Genomic DNA, 25377 nt, shown 5'->3' on the forward strand with positions numbered 1-25377 from the left:
AGGGCTCCAAGACCAGCCAGTAAAGAGAAGCAGCAGCATAAGAAGTAGAAGAGCCAGGAGAATATTTCACCAAAGTCAAGTGAGGAAAGAGTTGCAAGAATAGCAATAATATATGGCTATAGTACATGATACGTTAGTCACTCGCTAACCCTGTGACCTTGGCTGAATTACCTTTCTGAGTTCAGTCCTTTAGAATTTCAAAGCCTTTATCTTCAACTGTAAAGTAGGCATAATAAGAGAACCTCAAAAAGTTGCTGAAGATTAAGTGAGATAATACATTTTAAATACAGTACTACTACTAACAGAATGGGGAACTTAAAAATGCCAATGAATTTTGCACGTTATTAGCATCCTCTAAGACGATTTTCGGAACAGGGGGAGACTTGTGTTTGTAAGACTACAGTGGTTAAGGAAGAAAGCTGTGAAATGAGGATAAACTGTTCTATCTGTAGAGCCAACAGAAAAACAATAGTTATGTAATCTTTGTCTTTATCTTTCTACATTTCTCGTCTCTTGCCCAGTACAGTTTTAGTGCCTGATCCATACGAAGGACACAACATAGGTTGCTGAACCTGAGAAAACTGAGCCAAAAAGGGAATAAAGAACCAAGAAATCATAGTTCTACAGAGAATATTAACTAGTACTAGAAGCATAAAATTCTGTTCCAGGTTAGCCTTGGAAAGGAATAGAGATGCTTTATTCTCTGACTCAGAAGCAGAAGTTAAGTAGGGTAAAAACATAAAGGGAATATAAGAAAACACCTATTAGACAGCTTCTACAATCTTAATAAAGAAATAAAAGTTCTCTGGACAGAGTAGGAGGACTCCAAACTCAGTCTGGAATTTGAACAACAAATGAGGTGATCCCTCCATGCCTATATTTATTCAACTTCATTTATGCCTTCAGCACCTTGGCCTAGGCCCCCACCATCTCTCGGATTACACCAGTGGCCTCCTACACAGCTCCTCCTCCCGACTTTAGACTTCACCTTTCCTAAGGTGTGGCACACTCTCCGGAGAGGAGAGCCCGAGTCTCCTTCTGCTTTGTCCAGGACTATCCTCACGAGAAGTCAACCGCTCTCTGAAGTTGTCTCCGATCCTCTACCCACCAGATTATAATCATTCTCTCCTCAGGCCTACTTCTGCTCCTGAAACAGTTCAATTACTTAATTTATTGTTTCACATTGTAAACACTTTTTGTCTGTTCCAGTAAACTCCTAAAGAGAGTAACATCTTCCTCATCTTTATTTCTCTGGCACTTAATTCAGCATTTAGTATACAATAGGCATTCAGTCAATGTTTGTTTTGTCTAACTGAAGTGAGTAATTAAATAACATTGAGTAATGTTCTAACTAAAAGAAATGAGAAAACAAGAAGTCAGTGTTCAAATCATCATTCAAAAAACCTTTCTACTTTTCTAAGTATTAAACATTAAGACAATTTTTCTATTCTTACTAGTGTAAAAGGGTTGGATAATTTTTTAAAAACCTCAATACTTTAAAAAAAATTATATTCTAATAATTGTATTTGAATGTAAGCATGTCCATGTCCTCAAAATTCACTGTGAACACAATGAATTATTGTACTGTTAAATTATACTAGAAAGGGCCTACACAGGAAAAATGCTTTGTCTTTTCAAACTACTCAATACCAGGAAGAGATACACAACTGGACCAATAAAAAATAGACTATTCTCCCAGCAGAAGTAGCTAATGGAAGCCTCTGGGTTTCAAAGTAGATTCTGACACGCAAAACTGAGGTTATTTAATAGTATCAATAGCAAATATCAGAGACTTTCACAAACTAAGTAGTTGTCCGGATAAAACTGAAAGCAACAATTGCCAATAAGCTGACTGGAAGACCTGCTACATAAGGTTCCTAAATTAGATCCAAATTAGTCCATCAACAATTTTTAACATTTTAGTATTCTCCTAGGCCTCAAGAAGCCTTTTGCAAGGCTGGCCAAGTTATTATTACTAGGAAATTTTCTGGAGTCAGTGAAAAAAATTCGAAGGTTCTATAAAATAAAATATTTTATCTTATGTTCACTAATAGGTTGCTCTTTGCTTAGATCTTATTTACTGGAATCTCACATTACTTTTTTGCAGTTGTTACATTCAAGAACTCTACTTCAGATTATATCCATTTTAATATGTTATCAAAAAACCCCTTCAAACACATGCCTTATTTGTAAGTTTATAATATTCAAAACAATTATTTGAAATTTTTTGAATGTGATATAAATAATTTTGAATTCAGTGTAGGAAAGCAACTAACATTTAGTTAACTTTACTCATGAAGTATCAGGTCTTGTGCTGAGCACTTTCGGAGTGCTAGTCATTCTTTTCTCACAATGTAACAACCATGACAGCTGAGATGACAACCCAGAACTACTTGATTTTACAGTCTGCTCTATTTTCCTAAAATAACTGCAAAGACCATGATCTTTACTTTATAATGAATTTTGTTAGATATCTACACACTGAGTTTCTCAGATTATATAAAATCAGAATAAGAGCAAACACTGCCTCACCATTGTACACACCCATACACAGCTGACCACCTAAATTCGATCTAAAACACACTGTAATCCAATCCACAAACAGCTGCCCTTCAGCTGCAATCTGGAGTGTCCCACAGTTCTCAAAATATTACTAAAGTTCATTCCTCATGAAATTTCTTCACATTAGATCCACAAATCTTCTTTTAACAATGAAATGTTTGTCAGAACAACTTCTTAAACAAGTGTCACTAAATAATGAATCTAATTCAGATTATTATTTTTTATTCTAAACTTCCTTGGGATTCAGGAATACAGTTTTCATATAACCCCTCACTCTTAGCTGCATATTGCTTTTGCCATCTGTTTCAATGGGCTGTGTATATTTCATTACAAACAAATACATTTTGTCAAGGCAAGCAGAAATAGCATTTTCTGCACTTTTTGAATAAGCTAGAGCCCCCCATGGGCATAGGGGTTTACTAAATGTTCAGGGAACACAGTATTTTAAACAGTGAATGTGCACAGTTATCTGTGTATCTGAGTAAAACTGGGGAGAACCAAAGGCATTGAACCACATTTGTATTGTACATAGCTTTTCCAACCCAAACCTTGGACATCAACCAGAGAAACCACTTTACCTAGGAACTCGGCAAACTCAGTGAAAGCACAACTATAAATTATTTCTAGCACCATATCCAAGCAGGCTTTTAATGAACAAACCAGACTCAAAATCTAATAAATGCTCTTCTCACCTCTATCTAAAGCATATATTCTCATATATAAATTAGATCACTCATAAACTGTGTGTCACAGAACTCAAATGCCAATTTTGAGCCCTGGAAATTTTGCTTATTTTGTTAGGAAATTTACTAGGAAACTTTTCCCCACATACATTTTATATACATTTTTCCTGTGTGCTTTATATGTGCATTTTATATAATCAAGTTTCCACAGTTACACACAAGTCAAAAGCTTTCCATCTTTAGTAATATTCAAACCCCACCTGCTGAAAAAAAAGTTCCAATTTAGTGATCTAATTAGTTGCTATTTCTATTACTTAAACCCTTTTGTATTACACAGGGTCAAGCAGAAGTAAGAACTGCTTAAGTGTGGTTGGTAGGATAATAATATGGGTGTAATAGTTTAGTTTTAATTTGAACATTTCACCTAAAATGTCATATGGTGTGCCTGAGTGTGATATTGTTATATTACAGAATTACATGCTTACGATTTTGTAGTAAGAGATTTTGTAATAAAAAGGGCGTTATTTGCACCAGACCCTGTATTTGAGTCTCTCCTTCCTGTAAAAGAATCTGGTTCACCAAAAACTAAGTCCTGGAACTTTCAGAATAAAATATTCTCACAAAATATGTACTCTAGTAGCTAAATTAAAATTAGCCCCTTAGATTGTAAACGGTAATCTTGCCTATTGATGCACAAAATAAATCAGAGATCACACTACGCTTTACATAGAGATGAGCTCGCGTCTAATACTGTAGATAACACTATGTCAAGCATAACATAGATTTAAAAATTAGTTTTTAGATAGGGTGTTTACAGTGACTTTTTTGTGTGTTTGTGTAACTTCCCAAAGTGTTTTTCAGATCTCGAAAAGGAAACTGACTCTGTAGAGCTGGCCCAGGTTAGTCTCTAAGCAAGCTGCGGCCAGTGAGCAAGAAGACTTCTCCGTTTTGAGTAGACCAATTCCGGTTTACGGTGGGGGGGAGAGAAGAAAAGCCTCGTACACAACAACTAAACCTGCAGCTACACTTTGCCAAAAAGTCCAGCACTGAGCCAGATAGAAGAAATTCCCGGCGGAGGCTGGGTCAGGTCTTTAAAAATACCCCGGGGGGTTGACGCAGTTCGAAGGTGTAAACAAACCCAGGGCCAGCAGAAGGTAAACAACGAACCTGCGGCGGCGGGCAAGGCACGGGCTCCGCCAACTCCGGCCCGCGGCCTGCCCAGAGGACAGGCGGCAGGAGACCACGGCGTGAATCACACACTTAGCAGTAATCGCCCTCTCGCTTTCAGAAGCGAGTCCCCGGGCCGTGGGCAAGGAGCAAACAGGCAGGCGGCGAGCCGCGCAGCTCCTGCTTCTGCTGGGGGGACGGGGAAGGCAGGATGTGGTCGCTCTTCCCACAGACATCCTCCCGCAACCTAAATAACAACCTCCAAGCTTCCACCTCCCTCTGGCCGCCCCAGGATTCGGCTGCACCAACTCTGGGACAGAAGTAAAACGCTTCCTCGGGGACCCACGGATCCCCGAGAATGGCCGGCTGTGCCGAGTCCTGCGCGGGGCTCCCCGGGACCCACGGCACCCAAGCCCCGGAGCAGCTCTCGGGGCGAGGGAAGCGGGCACCACCGGGAAGGGGGATGGGCCGGGGGAGGCGGCCCCAGGCTGGGGTTCCCGCACCCCCGCGGGTCCCGTGCGAGGTCCGCCCCTGCCGCCGGCCCCCAGCCTTGGCTGCACCCCAGCACCGCACCCTCCACCGGCCGAGTCGCCCCGCGTTACCTCGGGTCAGATCCAACGGGACGTTCTCCTCGCCGCTGTCATTCCGCCCTGCACGAAACAGACACACAGCCCCAATTAGGAATCGCTGGCAGGCCAGCGGCGCCAGCCCTGGCTCCGGCCAGCACCCCGACTTGCTCCGCAGCCCTGAGCCAAGGAAAGGCATGGGCCGGGGATGGCAGGCGCCCGGCGGTGAGGGCGAGGGCTACAGCGGACTTACCTCGTATTCGGAGGTTCTTCAGCGAGCGACCGCGGCCGATCGCCGCCATATTGACGGGTTTCAGTCACAACACCGGAAACCTCGCCCAATCGCGCGAGAACCCCTTCCCCTCCCTGCGCGCCGCGCCCGCCCCCCGCGGCATCTTCCCCGCCCCTCCACAGCCACGGTTCGCTGCGGGCGGTGTGCGTTCTCCTAGCCCGCCCTTGGTTTGAGTGCAACTTGCAGCTCCTGCGTCCTCTGCTTTGTCAGTCGGAGGTTGCGACGCGTCAGGCCCTCCGGGAGCACGCCTGCTGGGAGTGGGTATCTCCCACTAGGGGAATCCCATTGATGCGAGTTTACGGCGTGGGAGATGCTTCCCCTTCTCCGCCTCGGAAACCGTGGTCGCAACCCCAGGCAGCCTGGGAGGAAGCCGGGATGGGGCCGGCTGGCTGGCCACCTGCGGAAACTATCCTGTGTGATTCTCCTGCTTGCTTTCAAGCCCTGGAATAGGACAGGCACCCCCCTTCCTTATTCATCAATTAAAACGATTTTTACTAAGAACAAAAGCAAACGCTGTGTATTGTTAACGTAACTCAGTGCCCTGCTTAGAGTCGCTATGCTCCAACCAAGTGAACACGTAACAAAGTTTGTGTTCCACCCCCGCTCTGTTCTCCCTGCTAAGCGGCCTTGCATTAGATCTGCAAAGCCACGCTCGACCCGGGGCTCCCACCAGTGGAAGTGGTCGGGAAGTTCTGTTTAGCTGGAGTGCGGGGTGGGCGTCGCTGGCGTTGGGTTGGGTCGTCCTGCCTGCGGATGCCAGGAGGCCCCGGGGAAGGGTTTCCTTTCCTCCTGGAACTGAGAAGGCTGCTGTGTCCAGATTTTCTGTGTGGCTGCTAAAACAGTGGCTAAGATAAATGTAGTTAATACTTTTAATGTGTAAGCCTAACAGTTGTTAACGCTGCAGAGTCTAATTCTAGAAACCGCTTTAGCTAATTAACATAAACACCTGGCCTCTGACCCAGCAACTTTTCCTTAAACTACATTTACTTTAAAGAGAGGATGGACGTTTTGTTGCCTCCTACTCCTCAACACTTGTGTTTTTATTCTGGAGACTGGAAATTAATTGATCATGGAAAACTTGCGTTAACCACCTCTCTTTCCCAGTGTCCAAAATGTAATGTCCGGCACAAATAAATGTTGGATATATAATTAGTTGGTTGAGTAAATGCCCGGATGACTTGTTCCAATGCTCTTGCTTGAAGAAAAAAAGAAAGAAAGAAAGAGCAATATTGGAGATTCTAATTGCAGTTGTTAACAATAGTGAACAATTGGAAACACTTAAATGCCCAAAGGTAGGACTTATGAAAATTATTGCAGCCATTAAAAATGATGAATTAGGTCTAGCATATTTAATAGGAAATAATGTTCATGATATTAAAGCAAGTGAGAGATTACAAAATTGCCATTTTTATTAATGTTTAAGAATATACATCAAAAGTATACTTCATAAAATATTTTACATGTCTGTGTAGGTAGAAAAAGCCTGAGGTAAATACATCAAAATGTTAACTGATTTTTCCCTCTGTAGTGGAATTACATATATACAATTTTTGATTTTCTTTGCTGCTCTGTGATTTCAAAATGTTTTTTAATTAACATACAGGGTGGGGCAAAGTAGGTTTACAGTGATGAGTATGTGTGACAATTCATCTTTGTATTATTTCTTAATTATTTTATTATTTTCCAGACTAACAGCTGTAAATCTGCTTTTGCCACAGCCTGCATGTCAATTGTAAAATAATTAAGTTTTAAAAAGAAAAATAAAAGCAGTGTGGAGTCGTATCATCAGGAAAATAAAATAGGCACCCTGCTTCCTTAATACACCATCCTCTGTGCATTCCAGATCATTTTCTTGTTAGATGTTCAATCATATCTGCTGCTGATACTGCACTTAGATTCAAGGATGCACCACAATTAGAATACTTTTTAAAAGTATCTCCTGACATCACCAGTAATAATTTTAATAATAACCAATTTGCTCCCTCTGTTGTAGGTTTTACGTGTTGGTGCAAATGACTCGTTCTTACAGCCTCAGGCAAAAATCACAAAACTTGAGGTCTGGCTAGAATGTTAAAAATGTGTATTTCATCCCTCCTTGCATTACTACATTTCACTATTTTACAAGAGTTGAAATCTCTCAGTGTAAATTCTATCAGATCCTTAACATTTTTTTAATATTTTCAAACTCTTTCTTATCCTTCTCTATTCTAAATTAACTCCTTCCTAACACAATTTAACTTTATTTTCTCTTTCAGTCTTTCATGAAAGTTTAGTACAATTGATCCACTTTCACATTATTTAGGATACAGGGGAACCTGAATTCAGTAGCCTTTTATCTTTATAACGGTATGTTCTTGTGTAAAGAGCATTATTCAGTTACTCCATCTCTTCCAGAAGAAAAAAAAAATCATCTCTTTAGTCTTAAAAATGAAACCGGTTTTCCTTCTGTTACTGTCTCACTCATTTGAATGGCTGTGTTCTCCACATGTGTTCTTATGGTGAATGGCATTTCTGGAGAAAAGAACAAGTTTTTAGTGTTTGCAAATGACACTCAACTAAGAAGCAGGACTTTAGATAAATTTTAGTAAAGAACACATTTCATAATGTTGTGTTTGCTTTTTAAACAATAGCACTACATTATTTTTTAACATGTCTTTTATACTGGCCAATTACTAGCCACGCCTCCTCTTGAAACTTGCTTTTCTTCCCTTTTTCCCCCCATTCCTGTTTCTTACTCATTTTGTTTACTTCTGACTACTCCAATTTTCCGGGTCATTTCGATTCTAATCTGGTCATTGAGAATGTGACTTCCTCTTCTTAGTTTTCATTCCCCAACTAGGTTTCATTTTCTGTGTGAATGAATGTTTTTTCTCATAGTATTAGTCATTGATAAAAAATGTTATATGAGATTAGGTCCAGGACCACACCTCAGAGAGATAACTGCTGGATTCAGACCATATAAAGACTCTATTGCTGGTCACTCTCTGGGGTCTACTTTCTGTCCTATTGCACACAGATACTATTCTAGCTGATAAACCAAATCGCATTGGTTTCAGGTACAGTGGTAACAAGGATCAGAAACGAAGTCTTGCCCAAATCTTAGTTCCCTTTATCTGCCTTATGACCTAGGCCATTCGAATGAAGATAAAGCAAGTCAAGAAACACATTTAATCAGTCTTTTTTTTTTTTTGTAATTTCTCTTCATAGTTAAACCACACATGTAGCATTTAGATAAAAATTATTAAAGTGACAGGCAATGGGGTTCTGGCCAGGAAGCTCAGCTGGTTAGAGCCTCATCCTAATATGCCAGGATTGCAGGTTAAATTCCAGGTCAGGGCAGGAGGAAGAAGCAAAACGATGATTGCCTAAATAAGTGGAACAAGAAAGTGATGTTTCTCTCTCCCTCTCCCGCTTTCTTTCTCTCTCTCTCAAATTGGTCAATAAAAATAATAATAAAGTGACAGGCAATGGGCTCAATTCAGCAAATGTTATAATCCGACACAGGGTCGTTTATAAAGATTCAGCCTCGGTCACAGAAGGAAGTAGCCTTTTAGTATTATTGCCTTAAATTTTAATTTCTGTCACAAAATCTTTAAATTTCATTTAAAAAATTCTGTAAGATATAAAGGCCCTCTAAGAACACAGTTTTAAATGAAGAAATGCCTATGTCTGTGAAAGAAGAGACATATTTGTAAAATAAAATTTGGAAGTTTGTGCACTGAAATTTCAACAGTGATTATCGTTGGTTGGTAGAATTTTCAGTGATATTTTTATCTTTCTTTTTATTCATTTTTATTGTCCTAAAACAAATTTTTACCTGTGTAACATTTTAAAGGAAAACATTGTAGAGAGATTTTGTTGGTGATCCCCAACCACAATTGTATGTATATGATTATAATAATTTGTTCAGTAAAGGACTCATGAAAATTGTTTGTCTGTGAATCTCATTAAAATAATTTGTCCACATACTCCAACATATGTATATTTACTTCTTTATTAAACAAAACATAAAGGCAAAAAATAGTTAAAAGTAATTTGTAATGTTATATTACTAATGGCACAAAAAAGCAATGGTGCTAAATATATTTCATTGTTTTTAAAATTTCTTGCACAATACTTTGTGATACAGCAACTCAAAAGTCTAATTCCAAGAAGGGTTTATTTGGATGTTGAGATTTAATCGCCGAAACTACAAAATATAAATTAAAAAATGGAAGAACTGTTTTATTGGCTGCTGTTTGTAAATCATAACATTCGTTTTTTTTTCAATTCTATCCATCAGTAATACAAAGGTTTTTTTTTAATGTAACTTGGCTAATAAATGTCTATCTTTTTTCAGTATCTTTTCTTGATTATGCTATTACAGTTGTCCCATTTTTTTCTCCCCTTTCTCCCCGCTCTGCCCTGTGTCCCACCCCACCCTCTAGCATTGCCCCCTCTGCTTAGTGCATGTCCATGAATTGTACATACAAGATCTGTGGTTTCTCTATTTCCTACACTATTGTTAATCTCTCCCTGTGTGTTTTATGCCTACCAATTATGCTTCTTATTCCCTGTACCTTCCCCTCCTCCCCATTCACCCCCTCTACTTCCACACTGAAAACCCTCCATGTGATCTCCATTTCTCTGATTCTGTTCCTCTTCTAGTTTGTTTGGTCTTTGTTTTTAGATTCAGTTGTTGATAGTGAGTTTGTTGTCATTTTACTGCTCATAGTTTTTGATCTCCTATTTCTTAGATAAATCCTTTTACTATTTCATATAATAAGGGCTTAGTAATGATGAAGTTCTTTAACTTTACATATTAAATGTCTATTTTTCTTAATGTCAATTGGTTTTCATAGGCTGGAAGACGTAACATTCAAAAATTTTTAGCAAATGGTTTTAAAACTCTTGATCCAAAGGATTTTTAGCTGGTTAGAAAAATCTGTTTGCAAGATTTTTAAATGTGCTAATATTATAGAGGTGACATTTATATTTTTAATTGTTTCAGAAGGAAATCACAAAACTGTGGAAATATTTTTAAAATATCTATTTTTATAAATGCTCTGTATACATTTATTCTGATCAGTAATAACTTTGTTATTGTTATCACATATACTTTGAAGGAAAAAATATTTTTAAAAAATCCACTAAGTAAACATGAGACTGGAAACCACCAATCATCATGAAAAAAACTTTGCCACTAAATAAACATAAAACATTTGCATGGTGCAAAAGATTTTCATAGTCACGCCCCTTCTCTTTGCATAGTGTGAAAATTAAACTGCAATTTAAAGGTCTTTATTATACAAAATTATCACATGTACTATCTCTGTTTTTCTGTGAATCTCTAATTTTTAAATTTCATTTAAAGTGACTGTTTCATCGATTTTTCATAAATCATGGCTTTTATTAAGGAAGCTATTTAGCGATAACGATACACATTCCTTGGAACATCTTTACTTTGGGGGCACAGAACTAGTTATTTGTGTATTTCATTGCTGAACAGAATTTAGCAAACACCCTAAGCTGGGGCAAGTGTAGAAACTTCTATGCTTTCATCTAACTGTACTGCGAAAATTCTATAATACTTGTTTGTCCAAATACCTTTTTCTTCAAATCTTCAGCTATTTTTTCCTTTTCCCATCTTGGTTGACTAATGTTCCTGCATTTTAGTTTTGTCAACAAATTGTTTTCTTTGTGGGTTTTTTCCAGCCATTTTTTTTTTAGCACAGCAGGAAATGCCGATATATTCCCTCTTGTTATATACCTTTTGATCTGTAAGATGAAGTTGCTCTGTTTTGCAAAGCAACAGATTCAATCAACACTTCATGACTTGCAAAATCACTGAAAAATATAGAAAATTGTTTTCATATTCCCAATGCTTATTTTTAAATACTTTGCTAAATAGTTTTATATTATCGTTAGCTAACATCTCAAGAAATAATATACACTTAGAGTTAAGTAATAGTAAAAAATTCTGTACAAAAATTCATATTTCACATAACCTAATTTCAATTTTTAAAACAGTGGCTGATGTTGCGATGCCTGATTAAATTATTGTGGTTTTTTTAGTGTGTAATGACTTTGATGAAATGCTAATATCAGTGGTAGAAGAATCTGGTCTTTCATATTTTAAAACCTTGTGCTTGTTCCTTCATTATTTATGTTACATGCAGGTTTTCATGCAAGGTTCTTTTTAAGCCAAGCGTCCATTTCAAGAAGGACACTTTAAAACACACTCCTTCAGCCCACTTCCCGCCGGTAGTATGTGGCCCTGTGCCCAAGCAGGAAGGACTCCTGAGGAAGTGCTGTGGGCTCCTCCAAGCCTCGGAATCTCCAATCCTCCCTGGGGCCACTTCATATGGCTCCCGCCAATTTAACCCACTGACCAAATGACAGCTTCATTGTTCGTCTGTATAATAAACATCAATAGTTTATTTTTTTCTTTCTTTCATTTTCCTTTCTTTTTGGCTGAAAAAAACTTCCCCAAGTCCTCCTTCAGAAAACAGAAAAACAAAGCAGTCACTCCAAGTAAAGAGACATTGAGCAAATAGAAAACTGGAGCCCTGGCTGGTGTGGCTCAGTGGATTGGGTGCCAGGCTGAGAACCAAGAGGTCACCAGTTCAATTCTCGGTCTGGGCATATGCTTGGGTTGCGCATGAGGACCCCCAACTGGGGCATGTGAGAGGCAACTGATCGATGTATCTCTCACACATCCTCTCCTTCTCTTTCTCCCCCTTCTTCTCTCTAAACATAAATACATAGAATCTTTAAAAAAAAAGAAAGAAAAGAGCTATCCAGTGCACACCCGAGATCTGAAGACTAAGCCAGTGCCAGTACCAGTACCACGAGGTAGAAAGGCAAAACCGGAGATTCCAAATTAAGCCCAGCTGACCCAGGTTGGTAGCGACCCCTGGCTTCCAGTAGCAGCAATTACAAACCCTGTCTGAGGAAAAGTCCCTGGCTCTTCACAAATTAAGATGAAACAAATAAAAACTCATGTTCAAACATCATCAAACTCATTGGAAAAAGTCACCATGAGTAATAATAAGAAATAAAAATAAATATAGGGCATGAACTTCAAATACTGTTAAGAAACAGAGTAAAAAGTAGCCACATATGAAATGACCTTTAAAATGAAGAATTTCTGATTTCGTCCATGATAAAAAAATAGATACTGGCTTTGCTTTCTCACAATAAACAGCTATTCATCTCGACAAAACGTATGGGCAACGTTTTAAGGCTTCGGACAATAGATAACATGGCACTGTGCCCTTGAAGTAAACCAAAGAAACAAACGAGGTGAGCTCCACCGCAGAATGAGCTCTCTGGTTTTTACCCGAGGACACCTTGCGAAATATGACACGGGCTCTGGAACCCAAACAAACCACATCAATCTCACCAGTTGAAGGGAAAAAACAACCCGAAGTTCAGACATAAGGAGGCAGGCGAAATTTGAGGATGTCGGAGGGAAGGTAGCTAGACGGAGTAGGAGCTCTGCTCCAGAAACGTGTGCGCGGATCCTTCTGATTATTTAAAGGATCTGAAGCTGTGTAACCACAGGACGAGTCCTCGAGAGGCCCGGCGGAGAGCAACTACTGGGGCGTTCCAGAAGTTGCAGATTGCTAGGAGATGTTAGAGTTCCAAGCAGGAGGAGAAGAAACTTGGGTGAACACTCTGAACATTCAGTGAAGACCCCCGGAAGGCTATTACTGTGTTTAGGGAAAGAGCTGCTGGAGACCCTGTAAAGGTCATAACCTAGGGGGAAATCTGCGCTACTCCTACAACAAAGGCTGCTGTAGGCACATCCAAACAAAACCCGAAACTAAGTCTCAACTGGAAGAATCTGATCTGCGAGTACACTAACTAGTAATGGGGGAAAACCCTACACAACCCCTTAAAAAGAAAGCAACAACATCTCAGCTCTCACATTTATAATATCCAGCCTGTCATAAAACTACATTAGATGTAAAAAAATCAGGAACATGTGACCCATTGACATGAGAAAAAATAGTCAATAAAATAGGTGCAGGGGTAACATAGGTGTCGGGATTAACAGAATTTTATAAGTAGGTTTGAAGATTTAAAAGGAAAGTTGGACATAATGAATGAACAGATGGGGGTTCTGACTAGAGAAATGTATGGTCTAAAAGAGAATCAAGTGAAGATTCTAGAAGTGAAAAAAACAATATAAAAATGTTAGAATCCATCAGAAGATAACACATGGGACACTAAAAAAGAAAAAGGACCACTGAATGTGAAGCTAGACCAATAGAAAAAAATATGAGAAGACTGAAAAAAAAGCCTTAGTGAGTCAAGTAAAAATAAATAATCAAACAGTCTAAAAACACATGTATTTGGAACCCGAAGAAAAATAAAAGGGGAGATTAGGACAGAAAAAATATATTGAAGGAATACTGTCACGCACTGCATTATGACATTTTGTTCTATGACAAACTGCATCTATAATGGTGGTCCCCTCAGATTATAGTCGAGCTGAAAATGTCTTATTTCCTAAGGATGTCATAGGTCTTGTAACATTGTAGTGCATTTTGTCCCTCATGTTAGTTGCAATGCTCCAGAAACACACTGCACTCTCTGACATGTAACAGTACACCATCACAATTATGTACAGAACAGTACTTGATAACGGTAATAAATGACTATTGCTGGTCTATGTATTGACTATACTATACTTTTTATCATTACTGTGGAGTGTACTCTTTCTACTTAGAAAACGTATTTTGCTATAAAACAGTGTACCGTGTTTGTTACATTTGCAACAGCCGCATGTTGTGTTTACCACATCTCTAGATTGCATCATTTTCCCTGGTGCTTGATTTAATTTAGTGTTGTTTTCCACAGTAACATGCTGCACAAGCTTATAACCTAGGAGCTATAGGCTATACCATATAACCCAGCTGTGTAGTAGGCTACACCATTCAGGTTTCTGTAAATGCACTATGATGTTCACATAATGAAATCGTCCGATGAAATATTTCTCAGACCATTTTCACATCATTAAGTGGTGCATTACTAATGGCTGAAATGTTACAGATTTGATGGAAACTATGAAAACACAGATCCAAAAATCAGAAAGAATCATAAACACAATAAACATAAAGAAAAATACTCCCAGGCATATATATTAGTCAAATTGTCAAATATCAAAGATAAAGAACAGAAAGATAGAATAATCAGAGAAGAAAGCAAAAGGCCAATGAACTATAGGCAAAAACAATAAGAATCACTGTTGACTTCTGGTCAGAAATGATGCAAGCCAAAATTCAATTAAATGACATTTTTAAAGTGAAAAAGAAAAGAAATATCTATAATTTAGAGTTATATATCTTGTAAAATCAAATTTCAAAAAGAAAAGTGAGGTGAAAACATTTTTCAGGTGTAAAAATTTCAAAGAATTTGTCACAAGCAAATTTGTTGTTTGATAAATATTAAAGGAGGTCTTGTAGCCTTAAGGAAAATAATACCAGATGGAAATTCAGATTTACATAAAGGACAAAGAATGCTTTGGTTTATATATAAGTAAAAAAAAAGGTCAATATATCAGTAAATAAAAAAGATTTTTTAAAGACAATTACTTATTTAAAAGGCAATAACAATGTATTGTAGGCTTAACTTGTAGAAGAGAAATATATAGAAAATTAGACAGAAGGTTATCATTATATGTGATGTAGTGCAATATTAGTTTAAGATATATGATGATTAGTTAAGAAGTTTGTTATACAAATATCTACATAGGAGATTAGCTGCCCTCTCATACTAAATATTATATTAAAAGTAACTTAATTATGTACTTCCTGATTTTAAAACTCATGACAAAGCTGCAGTCATTAAAACAGTGTGGTATGGCTATAACGAGAGACAGAAACAGGAAGCAGAAACAGCAAACTGCAAGGAAAAAGAGACAAATACAGAACTAGAGTTGAAGACTTCTCTTTTCTCCACAATCAACAGGACAAGTACACAGAAAAATCAGTCAGCTTATAGAATATCTGAGCAATACTTCGAACTACTTTACCTAATTGACACTTATAGAATGACCCACTCAACAACAAAAGAATACCCATGTTTTTATTTTTAAAAACATTTTATTCATTGTTTTTGTAGAGAAAGAGACAGAAACGTTGATTTGTTGTTCCACTTATGATATGTAGTCTTTGCTTGATTCTTGTATGTGCCCAGACAAGTGATTGAACCTATAACCTTGGGGTATCAGGACCGTGCTCTAACCAACTGAGCTACCCGACCAGGGCAAATATTCTCAGCGGCAATTTAGCATATACTCAATAGAGAAGCCCTCATAAGTACGCCCAGGGAAACCCTGACATAAATGTTCATAATAGCGTTGTTTTTGAGAGCAGAAAATGGGCACTTCTGTAGAAAAACAGGACTTCTGTAGAAAACCAGAAATCTCTGTGGTTTGTTCATTCAATGGAGGGCTATACCTTTCCCAAGCATAACAATGAACAAAAGTGACTTGCAGAAAAGTATGTGCAGTATGCTACTAGTTCCATCAAACATTAACTAGTAAAAAACAGTCCTTTAAAAATGTCGGGATACATAAACATGTAATGAAAGTACAACAGAAATGCATGAGAATGATAAACACCAAAAGTAGGTATGCCGGTGTCCTTTGGGGAAGAGGGAAGGGTCTTCGGCCATAGTGCCCTGAGTGCACCTGATCTCGTTTGAGAAGGAGGGAAGAAAGGAATAAAGTGAAGTACACAGGGAGCTTTAAATTTATTTCTATTTTATTTAATAGTAAATTAATTTTTAAAGAGTGATGAAGGGAGAGATGGGAAACTGTTATACTATCACTTATGAACTTAAAAATTAAATATTCAATGACATTGATCTTTAGATATTAAGAAAGTTTAGAGGCAATTGAGGACGAACAAGAATCTGTCATTAACGCACAGTCAGGTCACAGAATGTCACAGGGCTTCTGTGACACAGAACGTCACAGGGCTTGTTTGCCCTGCTTGTTCATCCACCTCGCATGGCAGATGAGGTTCCAGTACTTTTAGCTGGTTTGTAAAAATCGAACCCACTTTCAAAGAATAAATATTTATTATATTTTGATAACAAAGTTCTTGAAATAATTTTTTTTAAGTTCTAAAGGCAGACTTGAAGGCCAAATCCCTCCTTTTGGCATAGTGAATCTTAGCCTTAAATAAACCCCTGCAATGGATCCCTACCACTGACCACTTTGAAGGGGACAATGCTACCTTGAATACGTAAGTTCTGATATGTTTGTTAAAGAGACAATTATAATACATTGCCATCGCTTTTTTCTGAAGTTCCTGTAGACTTTATAGCTCATATTCTTGAATTTACCTAGCATTAATTAAATTAATTTTTTTAGTCTTGTAACTACCTCTCGTGAAGCTGGGCTCCTCACCTTATTCAACAGTGACATTTCCAACTGTTGTCTGTATTGTAATGGAAAAGGAATCAACAGTTTTCCAGATTTCTGGCTTTTTTGTGTCTCATTGATATTTTTTGTGCTTCTTTTTGCTTTGTGTTAATTATTCAGAAAGATTTGGGAGCAGTGTGTATCATATACACATGGGAAGCAAGATAACCCCAAAATTAAGATCTTGGACATGGAGTATAAGCCTAATATTGGCCATGTAACCTGGGCAAAGCATACATGGTCTCTACGCCTCCTTTATTCATAGTAAAATGGCTTGACTTGTAGCACTGGCATACATCTAAATGAGACACAGCCCATAAACACCCAGCAGTGTCGAGTACACAGTCAGCCCTCAGACAAAGCCAGTGCATGGTGAAGATGATGTGACGATGCAGCCTTTGTATGGAATTGACTTTCACCCTCCAGCTGCCTCTCAACTCACATGCCCCATGGAAATTTCGTTACCTAGGTAACGTTGCAATGGAAATGATGCAGGATGCGGACAGGACCTGACAGTCCAGGACAAGCCCTTATGATGAGAGAAGGGCCAGCTTTAGGATTTCATATAATATTATGTCTCTTCTTCGTTGAAGTGAGAAGCACTATTTCTGCAGAAAGTTTACTTCTGATCTGTCCCTGTTAACTGGCAGGTGCACTCACCCCTCAGCTGCTGTAAGAATTGGCTGCTAGAGCCCACTTGTTGCACCTTACTGCAGAGAATTGTCCTCAGACCAAAGGGGCAGTGATGCTCAGTTCAGATACGCCTAGCAGAGGAGATTGGCGTTGGAGGAGGAGGAAGCCTCTTGTAGCCAAAGCCTACCTAGAGGAGGGGAGGGGTACGGCCCAGCCCCCTCGCCTCAGTGTGCCACGACTCAGCGGAGCCATTCCTGCTTCAGTGTTCCTTCTGGAATGAGGCTGACCTTGGGCTGCAGCTGGACCCACATCTTTGCCAACTGCTTTCCCGGAGCTACCTTGCCTCCTCACTCCTTACAGGGGTGCCCTAGGCAAGCCCCTCCACAAATCCCTCACGGAAGGACTCCAGTCTCAAGCTCCACTTTTGGGAACTCAACCTAAGAAATCTTCTTGTACATTTAGTCCGACGGCTGTCTTAGGAAGAACAGAGTTGTCAGTGTTGTTTCTCTCTAGATGAATGCCGAAGAAACTTTTATGTGTCCTTGAATACTTTGTGGTTTTGGTTTGTAGTCCTGCACATTTATTTAGTCCTCAGAAGTTAGTAACCATCACAGCTTGGTAGACCTCTTTTGGATCTGTACGTCTGAGAGAGGAGAAACCAAGCGACTATTCTAGTCCTCTGACATATGTGGGGGGCGACAGCATTTTAATACTTTTCTTAACACAGCTCCTACCATCCCAGTAGGAGCCTTGATGAGCATATCATATTAGCTCAAATACAATAACCTAAATTTCATCATAACCTAAACACTTCAGTGCTGCCGCTAGAAACACAGTGGACAGTTAAGCTTCGGTCTCCGTTGGCCTGCTGTGAGATCATGCATTGGAAGAGAAAGAGATCATTTACATGCCTGAATAAAATTCTCTATCAATTAAAGATTTCGGAAGATGTCACAATGTTTCAAAGATCTTTTCCCAAGAATTGAGATGAAAGGCCCGACATTGGTGGTCTTAGAAGGTATTTCTTAGAAGGTATTTCTTTGCTCTCATTTGCTAATAAAGATATGGCCACAAACAGCCTATATGTTAGCTATTGACTATCATTCTCATTTGGGCAAGGGCCAAACCCCAATCTGACTTTGAGTTTCTGTTCTATTCCGGGCCACGGCATTTGCAACATATCAGGTGCCGAGGACTTTGTGGGCAGCAGCATTGGTTTTATGATTGCATTCCTAGTAGACCTTTCAGTGGCATTTGGTGCTACTGACAGAAATGGAATCTGGGTGTCACAGGCACTAAATACATTTTTTCCATCACTCACCCACACAAAGACTCATAACTGGCAGGTTGGATGGCTACAGAGTACCGTGTGATTCATCTGACAAATTTCCCGTTGTAAATGGCCAGCGGTGCAGACTCACCCCACGAGTCGAATCTGGCATACAGGGATCATTTGTTTGGTCTGCCTAGTTCATTTCGGGAAAATTGAGTCAACTGGAAATAGTAGAAATTATACAGATAGACCTTGATAATCGGCTTCTTTTGGAAACAGAAGGCTCTATCAATACTGGACTCACAGTTAAGAGTTAAGTCATATTGACACTAAGGCACAGATGGGAAACGAATGGCAAACTGAAGGCGGAAAGCCTGAGAACTGTTTGTGAATGTATGGGCGGTGTGTAGAGAAAGCCCGTAGTGAGGGGCCATCCCCTGCAACTGGTCACCTCAGGGGCTGGTGGCAAACCCAGAAGGAACAGGTAGAAGAAGACCTGGAATCCAGAGAGTCAGCATGAGGTGAAGGAGCCTGTCTGACAGAGCGGTGACCTTGGGTGAAGGACACAGCCACCCCTGAAGGGACCTCAAGGAGGAAGCTGGAAGAATGAATGCCCAAACCTCACTCTCCTAGCCCTCTGATGGCTTGCTAGTGCCCCTGATTGGAAAAAAAAATGGGAGCTCCGAGGCAAGGGGGCCTCTTGAGGCAGTTTGTGGAGGTCAGTCTGGGGGCACAGGGCAGAACAGAGAAGGTCAGAGAGAGGGATCTGGGGGCCCAACCCAAAGTGGCCAGGCCCCTCAGCTGCTCAGTCTTGTACACAGAGCTTATATTGCACTGTTTGCCACAGCCCCGCCCCAAAGCTACCACCACTCGCCTCTTACCACTTATCATGCTGACGCTACAGTGTTTCTTGTAGGAAAGAATCGCTTCTCCACCAACGTCTCTAACCAAAGAGAGCCAGGAAAAAAGAGAAGACCAAATTCTTTAAGAAAAGCTGTGAGAGTGTATGTATATGTATATATATATAAAATGCGTACCACATTTTTTGTAAAAATATTACTATGTGTTGAATATATAAATAAAATACACTTGGTGTATGTGTATCTCTCTCAATGTATCTACATCTCTATCTATGCCCACGATCTCCCTACAGTGTAGCTGCAGGAAATACCAAGTGCAAAATGCTACGGCACACTGGGACTTCATGCTCAGATGTGGAACCTGGACCTGGCAAGGACATTACGCTTATTACTCAAAAATTTTTATTGTGTTTCTATAAAAACCTCAAGAGTTTCTACATTACCCTCACATATCAGCTGGCAAGTAACTGGGACTCAGAGACAGTTTACCGCCACTGAAGTTACGCCCCTGTTGATAGGATTTCATGGCTCTGACACATTCAAAGTGCACAACAGCCAACAAGCAGGCGGGATGATAAGAGCGTGTGTCAGACGGCACTCTAAATGGTTGACTATGTACAACCCTGTGAAGTAGAGAGTTTCACATTTTATAAATGAAAATTCTGAGTCGGTTAGCAAAGTTCAGAGTCTTGTTTGAGGTGACATACCTTACCTGATCATTTGAAGCAGGGGTCAAGAAATGATGTACACAGTCACTAAAAGGAACCTTTAAACACACAGCACAATTGTGACCATAGAGCCAGCATCAGCAAGTATTTCAAAATTAGTAATAATAATGATGATCATAAGTGGTGATATTTGAGTCCTTAGGATGCGTCCATTCAGTTCAATGCTTAGCATTTCACAGATGGAATAATAAATAAATTATTAAGAAAAATTGCATATCTATCTTTTCAAGAAATTTAGATCTTTGATTGTCCCTCATCTTTTGTATGTTTTCATCTTTCCTCTCCATTAGATCCTTCTCATGAGCTTTTGAATAAGCTTACGTCTTCTCTGTCATAGAAGACAAACCATTCCTCAAAACAAAATTTAAAAAACCTTTTAAATGTTCCCACCTGGCTATCACTGACATCATGTTTCTAAGTTTTAGGGTATAATTCCTAGAAAGAGGCATCCCTAGTATCTGCCTCAGGCTTCTCAGCGGCCCTTTCATTTGTGGACGTGGCCTGCCAGACCCTGTTCAAAGAAGGGGCGAATTACTGCATGCAGCTGGCCCCGTCAGCCGTCTGCTCCGTCGGGGTGTCTCAGCTCCCGTCACCTGGCACAGGGTTATGCTCTTCCTGGGTGGCCCGGGATGGGCATAAGAGAGGTGGGAGCCAAATGGCTGGCCATTTGGGCCGGAAGGCAGGTATCTCAGAAGGGCAGCATTGACTCCCGAGGTCCTCATCTGGCTGGCTGAAGACGTTTAGTGGCTAAACATTAAATTCATATGAGAGTGAATTAAAAATTGATGAAACACTTCTTTCCCCAGAGATTCTGATCCAGTTGACCGGAGGAGGAAGATGTACATTTTACAAACTCTTAGCTGTGCTGTATTCAGTGCTGATCCTCGAGAACGCAGACACCAATATGAGGTGAAAATGCATTAATTTTTTCCCCCTGAACAAAGTACATGTGTGAGAGGAAATGCAGAGAAAGCTGGGAGGGCTGGAGGAATCATCAGAGAACAATGCCAGTCTGACCCCAGTGTAGGGAGGGACAGGTGGGTACACAGGGCAGGGGGGGTGTGGGTGAGAGAGAGAGAGAGAGATTNAAAATTGATGAAACACTTCTTTCCCCAGAGATTCTGATCCAGTTGACCGGAGGAGGAAGATGTACATTTTACAAACTCTTAGCTGTGCTGTATTCAGTGCTGATCCTCGAGAACACAGACACCAATATGAGGTGAAAATGCATTAATTTTTTCCCCCTGAACAAAGTACATGCGTGAGAGGAAATGCAGAGAAAGCTGGGAGGGCTGGAGGAATCATCAGAGAACAATGCCAGTCTGACCCCAGTGTAGGGAGGGACAGTTGGGTACACAGGGCAGGGGGGGTGTGGGTGAGAGAGAGAGAGAGAGAGATTAAAAAAGGGAAAGAGAATAAATGAATTGTGGAGCAAGAAAACTCCAGAGCAGGCAAGTGGAAGAAATGGGATAAAGGTTGTGGCTTTGAATTGGAGAAGTGACACCTTATTCTCTACACTAGTGTTTGGATAAAGGGCAAGGGTTGAACACTATTGGAAGTTGAAGGAAGTTGCCCTTGGTTATCTCAATGTCTAGAAATGAGACAAATTATTAAGAGCACTGATGGAAGGTTTGGTCCTGAACAGGAGGTATCCCCTCCTCTGAGGCTGAAGCAAAAAGGTAGAAGGGCTCAGACGTGGCATCAAGTTACAGGAGAGAAAGGCTGAAGGTATTATTTATTTGTGGCTCTTCTCACGTGACAAATTCCATACATGAGACTATAACAGAAATAACATTTAGTATATTAAAGTTAATACTTCAAATATTTATTCTATATTAAGATGGTTGTTTACTACATAAATCTTTCATAGTTGTGTGTGTCTATTTTGGGTTGTGCAATTCCAAACTCTAAAATATTCCCTTGACTTAATTTGGAATTTTAAAAACTGATACTCTGTTGAGTATATTCTGTTCTCAATCAATCAGAAAAAATAACTGGAAATATACTGTCAGTGTGTTATATCAGTGTGTTATCAATTTCAACAAACAAAAAACATCCTGAACTATGTGACTTTATCCGCTATTAAATTCATCATGTGAGCATAGACTGGTTTCCCTACCAAAAAGTAGACATCAAAGTATTTCAAAATTGGCGGGGATCTTTGAGGTCAGTGGCTTCTCTTTTGGGGGCTTCACTCTTCCAGAATCTACAAACTGAGCAAAAGAAGTTGATCTATTTTCAAATTTCAGTGCATCGAATGGAAATTTCTAGTTATACTAGAATACTATAACTAGTATTCTCATTCTACCCATGAGAATGCTTTGAGGTTCTTTACAATCATTTGAAATCATTTCAATTCCTTGAGGTCATTCTTCAGAAACTATTTTCTTGAGGGTCAGGATTTTGTGCTCTGTATCACAGTACTTAGTGTTCTCAGCGTCTGGGGCCCCGAGGCTTCACGTTTTGCTTCTGGGCTGCTTTGGGAAGAGAGTGCTGTGACGGGGACGTCCCAGCATAAATACCAGGTGCACTGAGTTGCACTCCCTTTGTTGCACAACTTTCCAGTAAAGTGATTTCGGAAAGAGCTCCGCAGAGGTCATTGAAAAACACAAACAAAAACTTAACAAGGTCTTCATAGTAAAGAAGCGCTATGAGAGGGTAATTTCAAAGCCCAAATCTCATTCTGCATAATTTTAGGGTAACCCACCTTCATTTCTATTTCAGTTACCACAGAGCTTTAAACAGAATACAGAATTACCCTGTATATGCATCTGCAAAAGGAAACTCATTTTAGATTCTTCTTTAGTTTTAATCTTAGGTGTGCGTACCTAAATGCATGCATTCTTATGAAATAACACATATTCACAATTAACAAATCGGGACAAACTTTATACAAAATTTCTGCTACTAGTATAACTTCGATAAACATTTAACCCACCAGCAAGAGAGAAGAGACAGCCAAAATTAGAGGAGCAAACAATACTTTTCTCCTTGTGTATGTCTTAAAATTTCCCCTCTTATGTTTCTTTGTGCATCTTCCTTATATTTCTTTAGACAACACAGTCATTTCTTCTCAAATAATTTTTTTGCATGGGGGTTGCTACTGAAGTCCTACAAGAACCACCTTTGTAAGTATAGCCGAGGCAGAAATGGGATGTTTAAATATTTAATAATCCCTACATTTCATGATGCAGTCTTCCCAGATGTTGATTAAGCAGAGAGATCATTTTCTAAGTCCACAATGTCAAAACTTTATCAAGATAATCATAATTATATAATAAATGATAAGTAGCTTTGCACATCTGTTTTCTGTGATAACCAATAACATAGGCCAGTTCAAACCCAGACTTCACGTAGGTATCAGGTGACCAAAGATGGGGCTTAGTCATTGTCGTAGATGCAACCTGAAAGAAAAAAACACAATTAAATTAATGCCATGCAAAACATACCTTATGGGCATCCCAAGGTTGGAAATACGGTTGATTCAGATGCTCCTAGTTTAGGATTTTGAAAAGTAGAAGGTCATACACTTATTTAACTACTGCTCAGTATTCAATTCCAATAAAGTTTATGGACAAATTTATTCTCTATCAGAACGAGACTCACGGGTACTTTATTTTATTTGGCACTGAATTAAATGTGCTTTGTGGAAGTCTCTGTGAGTGAGGTTGGACATATTAAATAGCAATGAGAATAAATTTAAAAGGAGACTGAAGGCAACATGACTAGCACTATGCTTTGTGTCATTGAGATTAATTTTTCATATCATAATTTAGGAATAGATAAGGGTTGGGGAATGCAAATTTTATAGGTTATGAAATAAGCACCAAATACACACATTTTTTGTGGGAAAGCAGTTGGGCAAAAACGTGGGTCCATAGTACAATAAAAATTCACCAACTATTTTCCTACGCCTGTTTGCAAAGAAAATAAATGAGATTCTCCCTTGATTTCCAGTCATGTGTAAAAACAATTTTTTGCGTTATACGAGCACAGGTACCTCTTCTCACATTTTCAAGTGATTTGAATTCTGATCAGCTTGGAAGATTCTAATTAATCCAGCAAGCTACTTTTAGTATTTGTAAGAACGGGGACTTTGCCGTTCCTGTTCTCTGCGGCCGGTGCCATGGGAGACTCACCGTCAGCAATATCGTCATAGATTTCTCCATCACTGTAAGAGTAGAGAATACATTTTATTTTAAAGAAAGCATCTTTTTAACATTGAAGCAATATTTAGAATAAAAGGTTAATATATGATTTTATATGACACTGGCATTTAAGGGTGAGAAGTTACTGTGATTTATAAGTGGGAAGAAATTTCCTTTTCATTTGCACCTTCTTTCACTGGCTTCACCCAACCCTTTGTTCCATTATTTTTCAAAAACCCCACAATTTATTTCTGATTGTCAGACACATTGGATGATGGAAACATACCTCAGGAGCACAGACCACACCTTCTCCTGACCCACTGTTCCTCTCCAGACCCAACAGTGAGCCTAGCACACAGCCGAGCTTGGCAGGAAGTGCTTGGGTTGGACTAAATGAACCGACAAATCCTGGAGCATTAGAACCGCTGGAGGTTCTAATCAAAGGTTGTTAACGGATTCCCTACACCTGTTAATGCCAGATTTATACTTTCATTTGAATTTCAAATGCTAAATGAAATACAATAACATTTGACATAGGAAATATATGCATCATTTTTGTAGGTTTGTAAGTATAATTTACAAATATTAACTATAAAACACACACATATTAGTGATAAAATGAGTAGCCAAGATATAGTTACTATGGTGATTCCTGTATTACATAATTCTGAAGGTATTTATGGGGATAGGCGGCATCCATAATAATAGTTCGGGTTATTTTTACATATTTTAGGTTTTACCTGGCCCTGAACTTTTGTGAAATGGTCTGTTCTGTTAGACTGAGTGCCTTCTAAATTCCAAGAGATATAAATATGAGTAAGACACAAGCTTTGATTTCAAGAAGCTTATAATCTAACGGAGGAGGAAATGATAGACACATAAAAATAGAAAGTATTACAAATATTAATATAGCCTCGGAACGTAGGGTGCAGTTTCAAAGCTGAGAAATGTAGGTGACTTTGTCCCTTAGACCAGACCGCATTTAGTCCTTGTACTAGCTCTGCAGTTTTGCCACCGAGCAGCCGCGGGCCCTTCCACACGGTCAG

At 39.4% G+C, this 25377-nt stretch overlaps 2 protein-coding genes across 5 annotated transcripts in view; both read right to left on the reverse strand.

Moving 5' to 3' along the window:
• Positions 1 to 5324, reverse strand: part of RICTOR (RPTOR independent companion of MTOR complex 2) — a 103532-nt gene extending 98208 nt beyond the window's left edge. For both annotated transcript variants that reach the window (XM_037063215.1, XM_037063214.1), the window contains exons 1-2: positions 5232 to 5324; positions 5015 to 5062 (exon numbers count right to left, since the gene is read on the reverse strand). In XM_037063215.1, coding sequence (XP_036919110.1) covers positions 5015 to 5062; positions 5232 to 5280 — 97 coding nt within the window. In that variant the 5' untranslated portion in view covers positions 5281 to 5324. The remainder of the gene's footprint in view (positions 1 to 5014; positions 5063 to 5231) is intronic.
• Positions 5325 to 23333: 18009 nt separating this feature from the next.
• FYB1 (FYN binding protein 1) overlaps positions 23334 to 25377 on the reverse strand; it is a 152767-nt gene continuing 150723 nt past the window's right edge. For all 3 annotated transcript variants that reach the window (XM_037063218.1, XM_037063217.1, XM_037063219.1), the window contains 2 exons: positions 24323 to 24354; positions 23334 to 23587 (listed from right to left, as the gene is read on the reverse strand). In XM_037063218.1, coding sequence (XP_036919113.1) covers positions 23565 to 23587; positions 24323 to 24354 — 55 coding nt within the window. In that variant the 3' untranslated portion in view covers positions 23334 to 23564. The remainder of the gene's footprint in view (positions 23588 to 24322; positions 24355 to 25377) is intronic.

This window comes from Sturnira hondurensis, unplaced genomic scaffold (assembly GCF_014824575.4).
Source record: "Sturnira hondurensis isolate 20B ecotype Veracruz unplaced genomic scaffold, ASM1482457v3 Scaffold0014384, whole genome shotgun sequence".
Lineage (NCBI taxonomy): Eukaryota > Metazoa > Chordata > Mammalia > Chiroptera > Phyllostomidae > Sturnira > Sturnira hondurensis.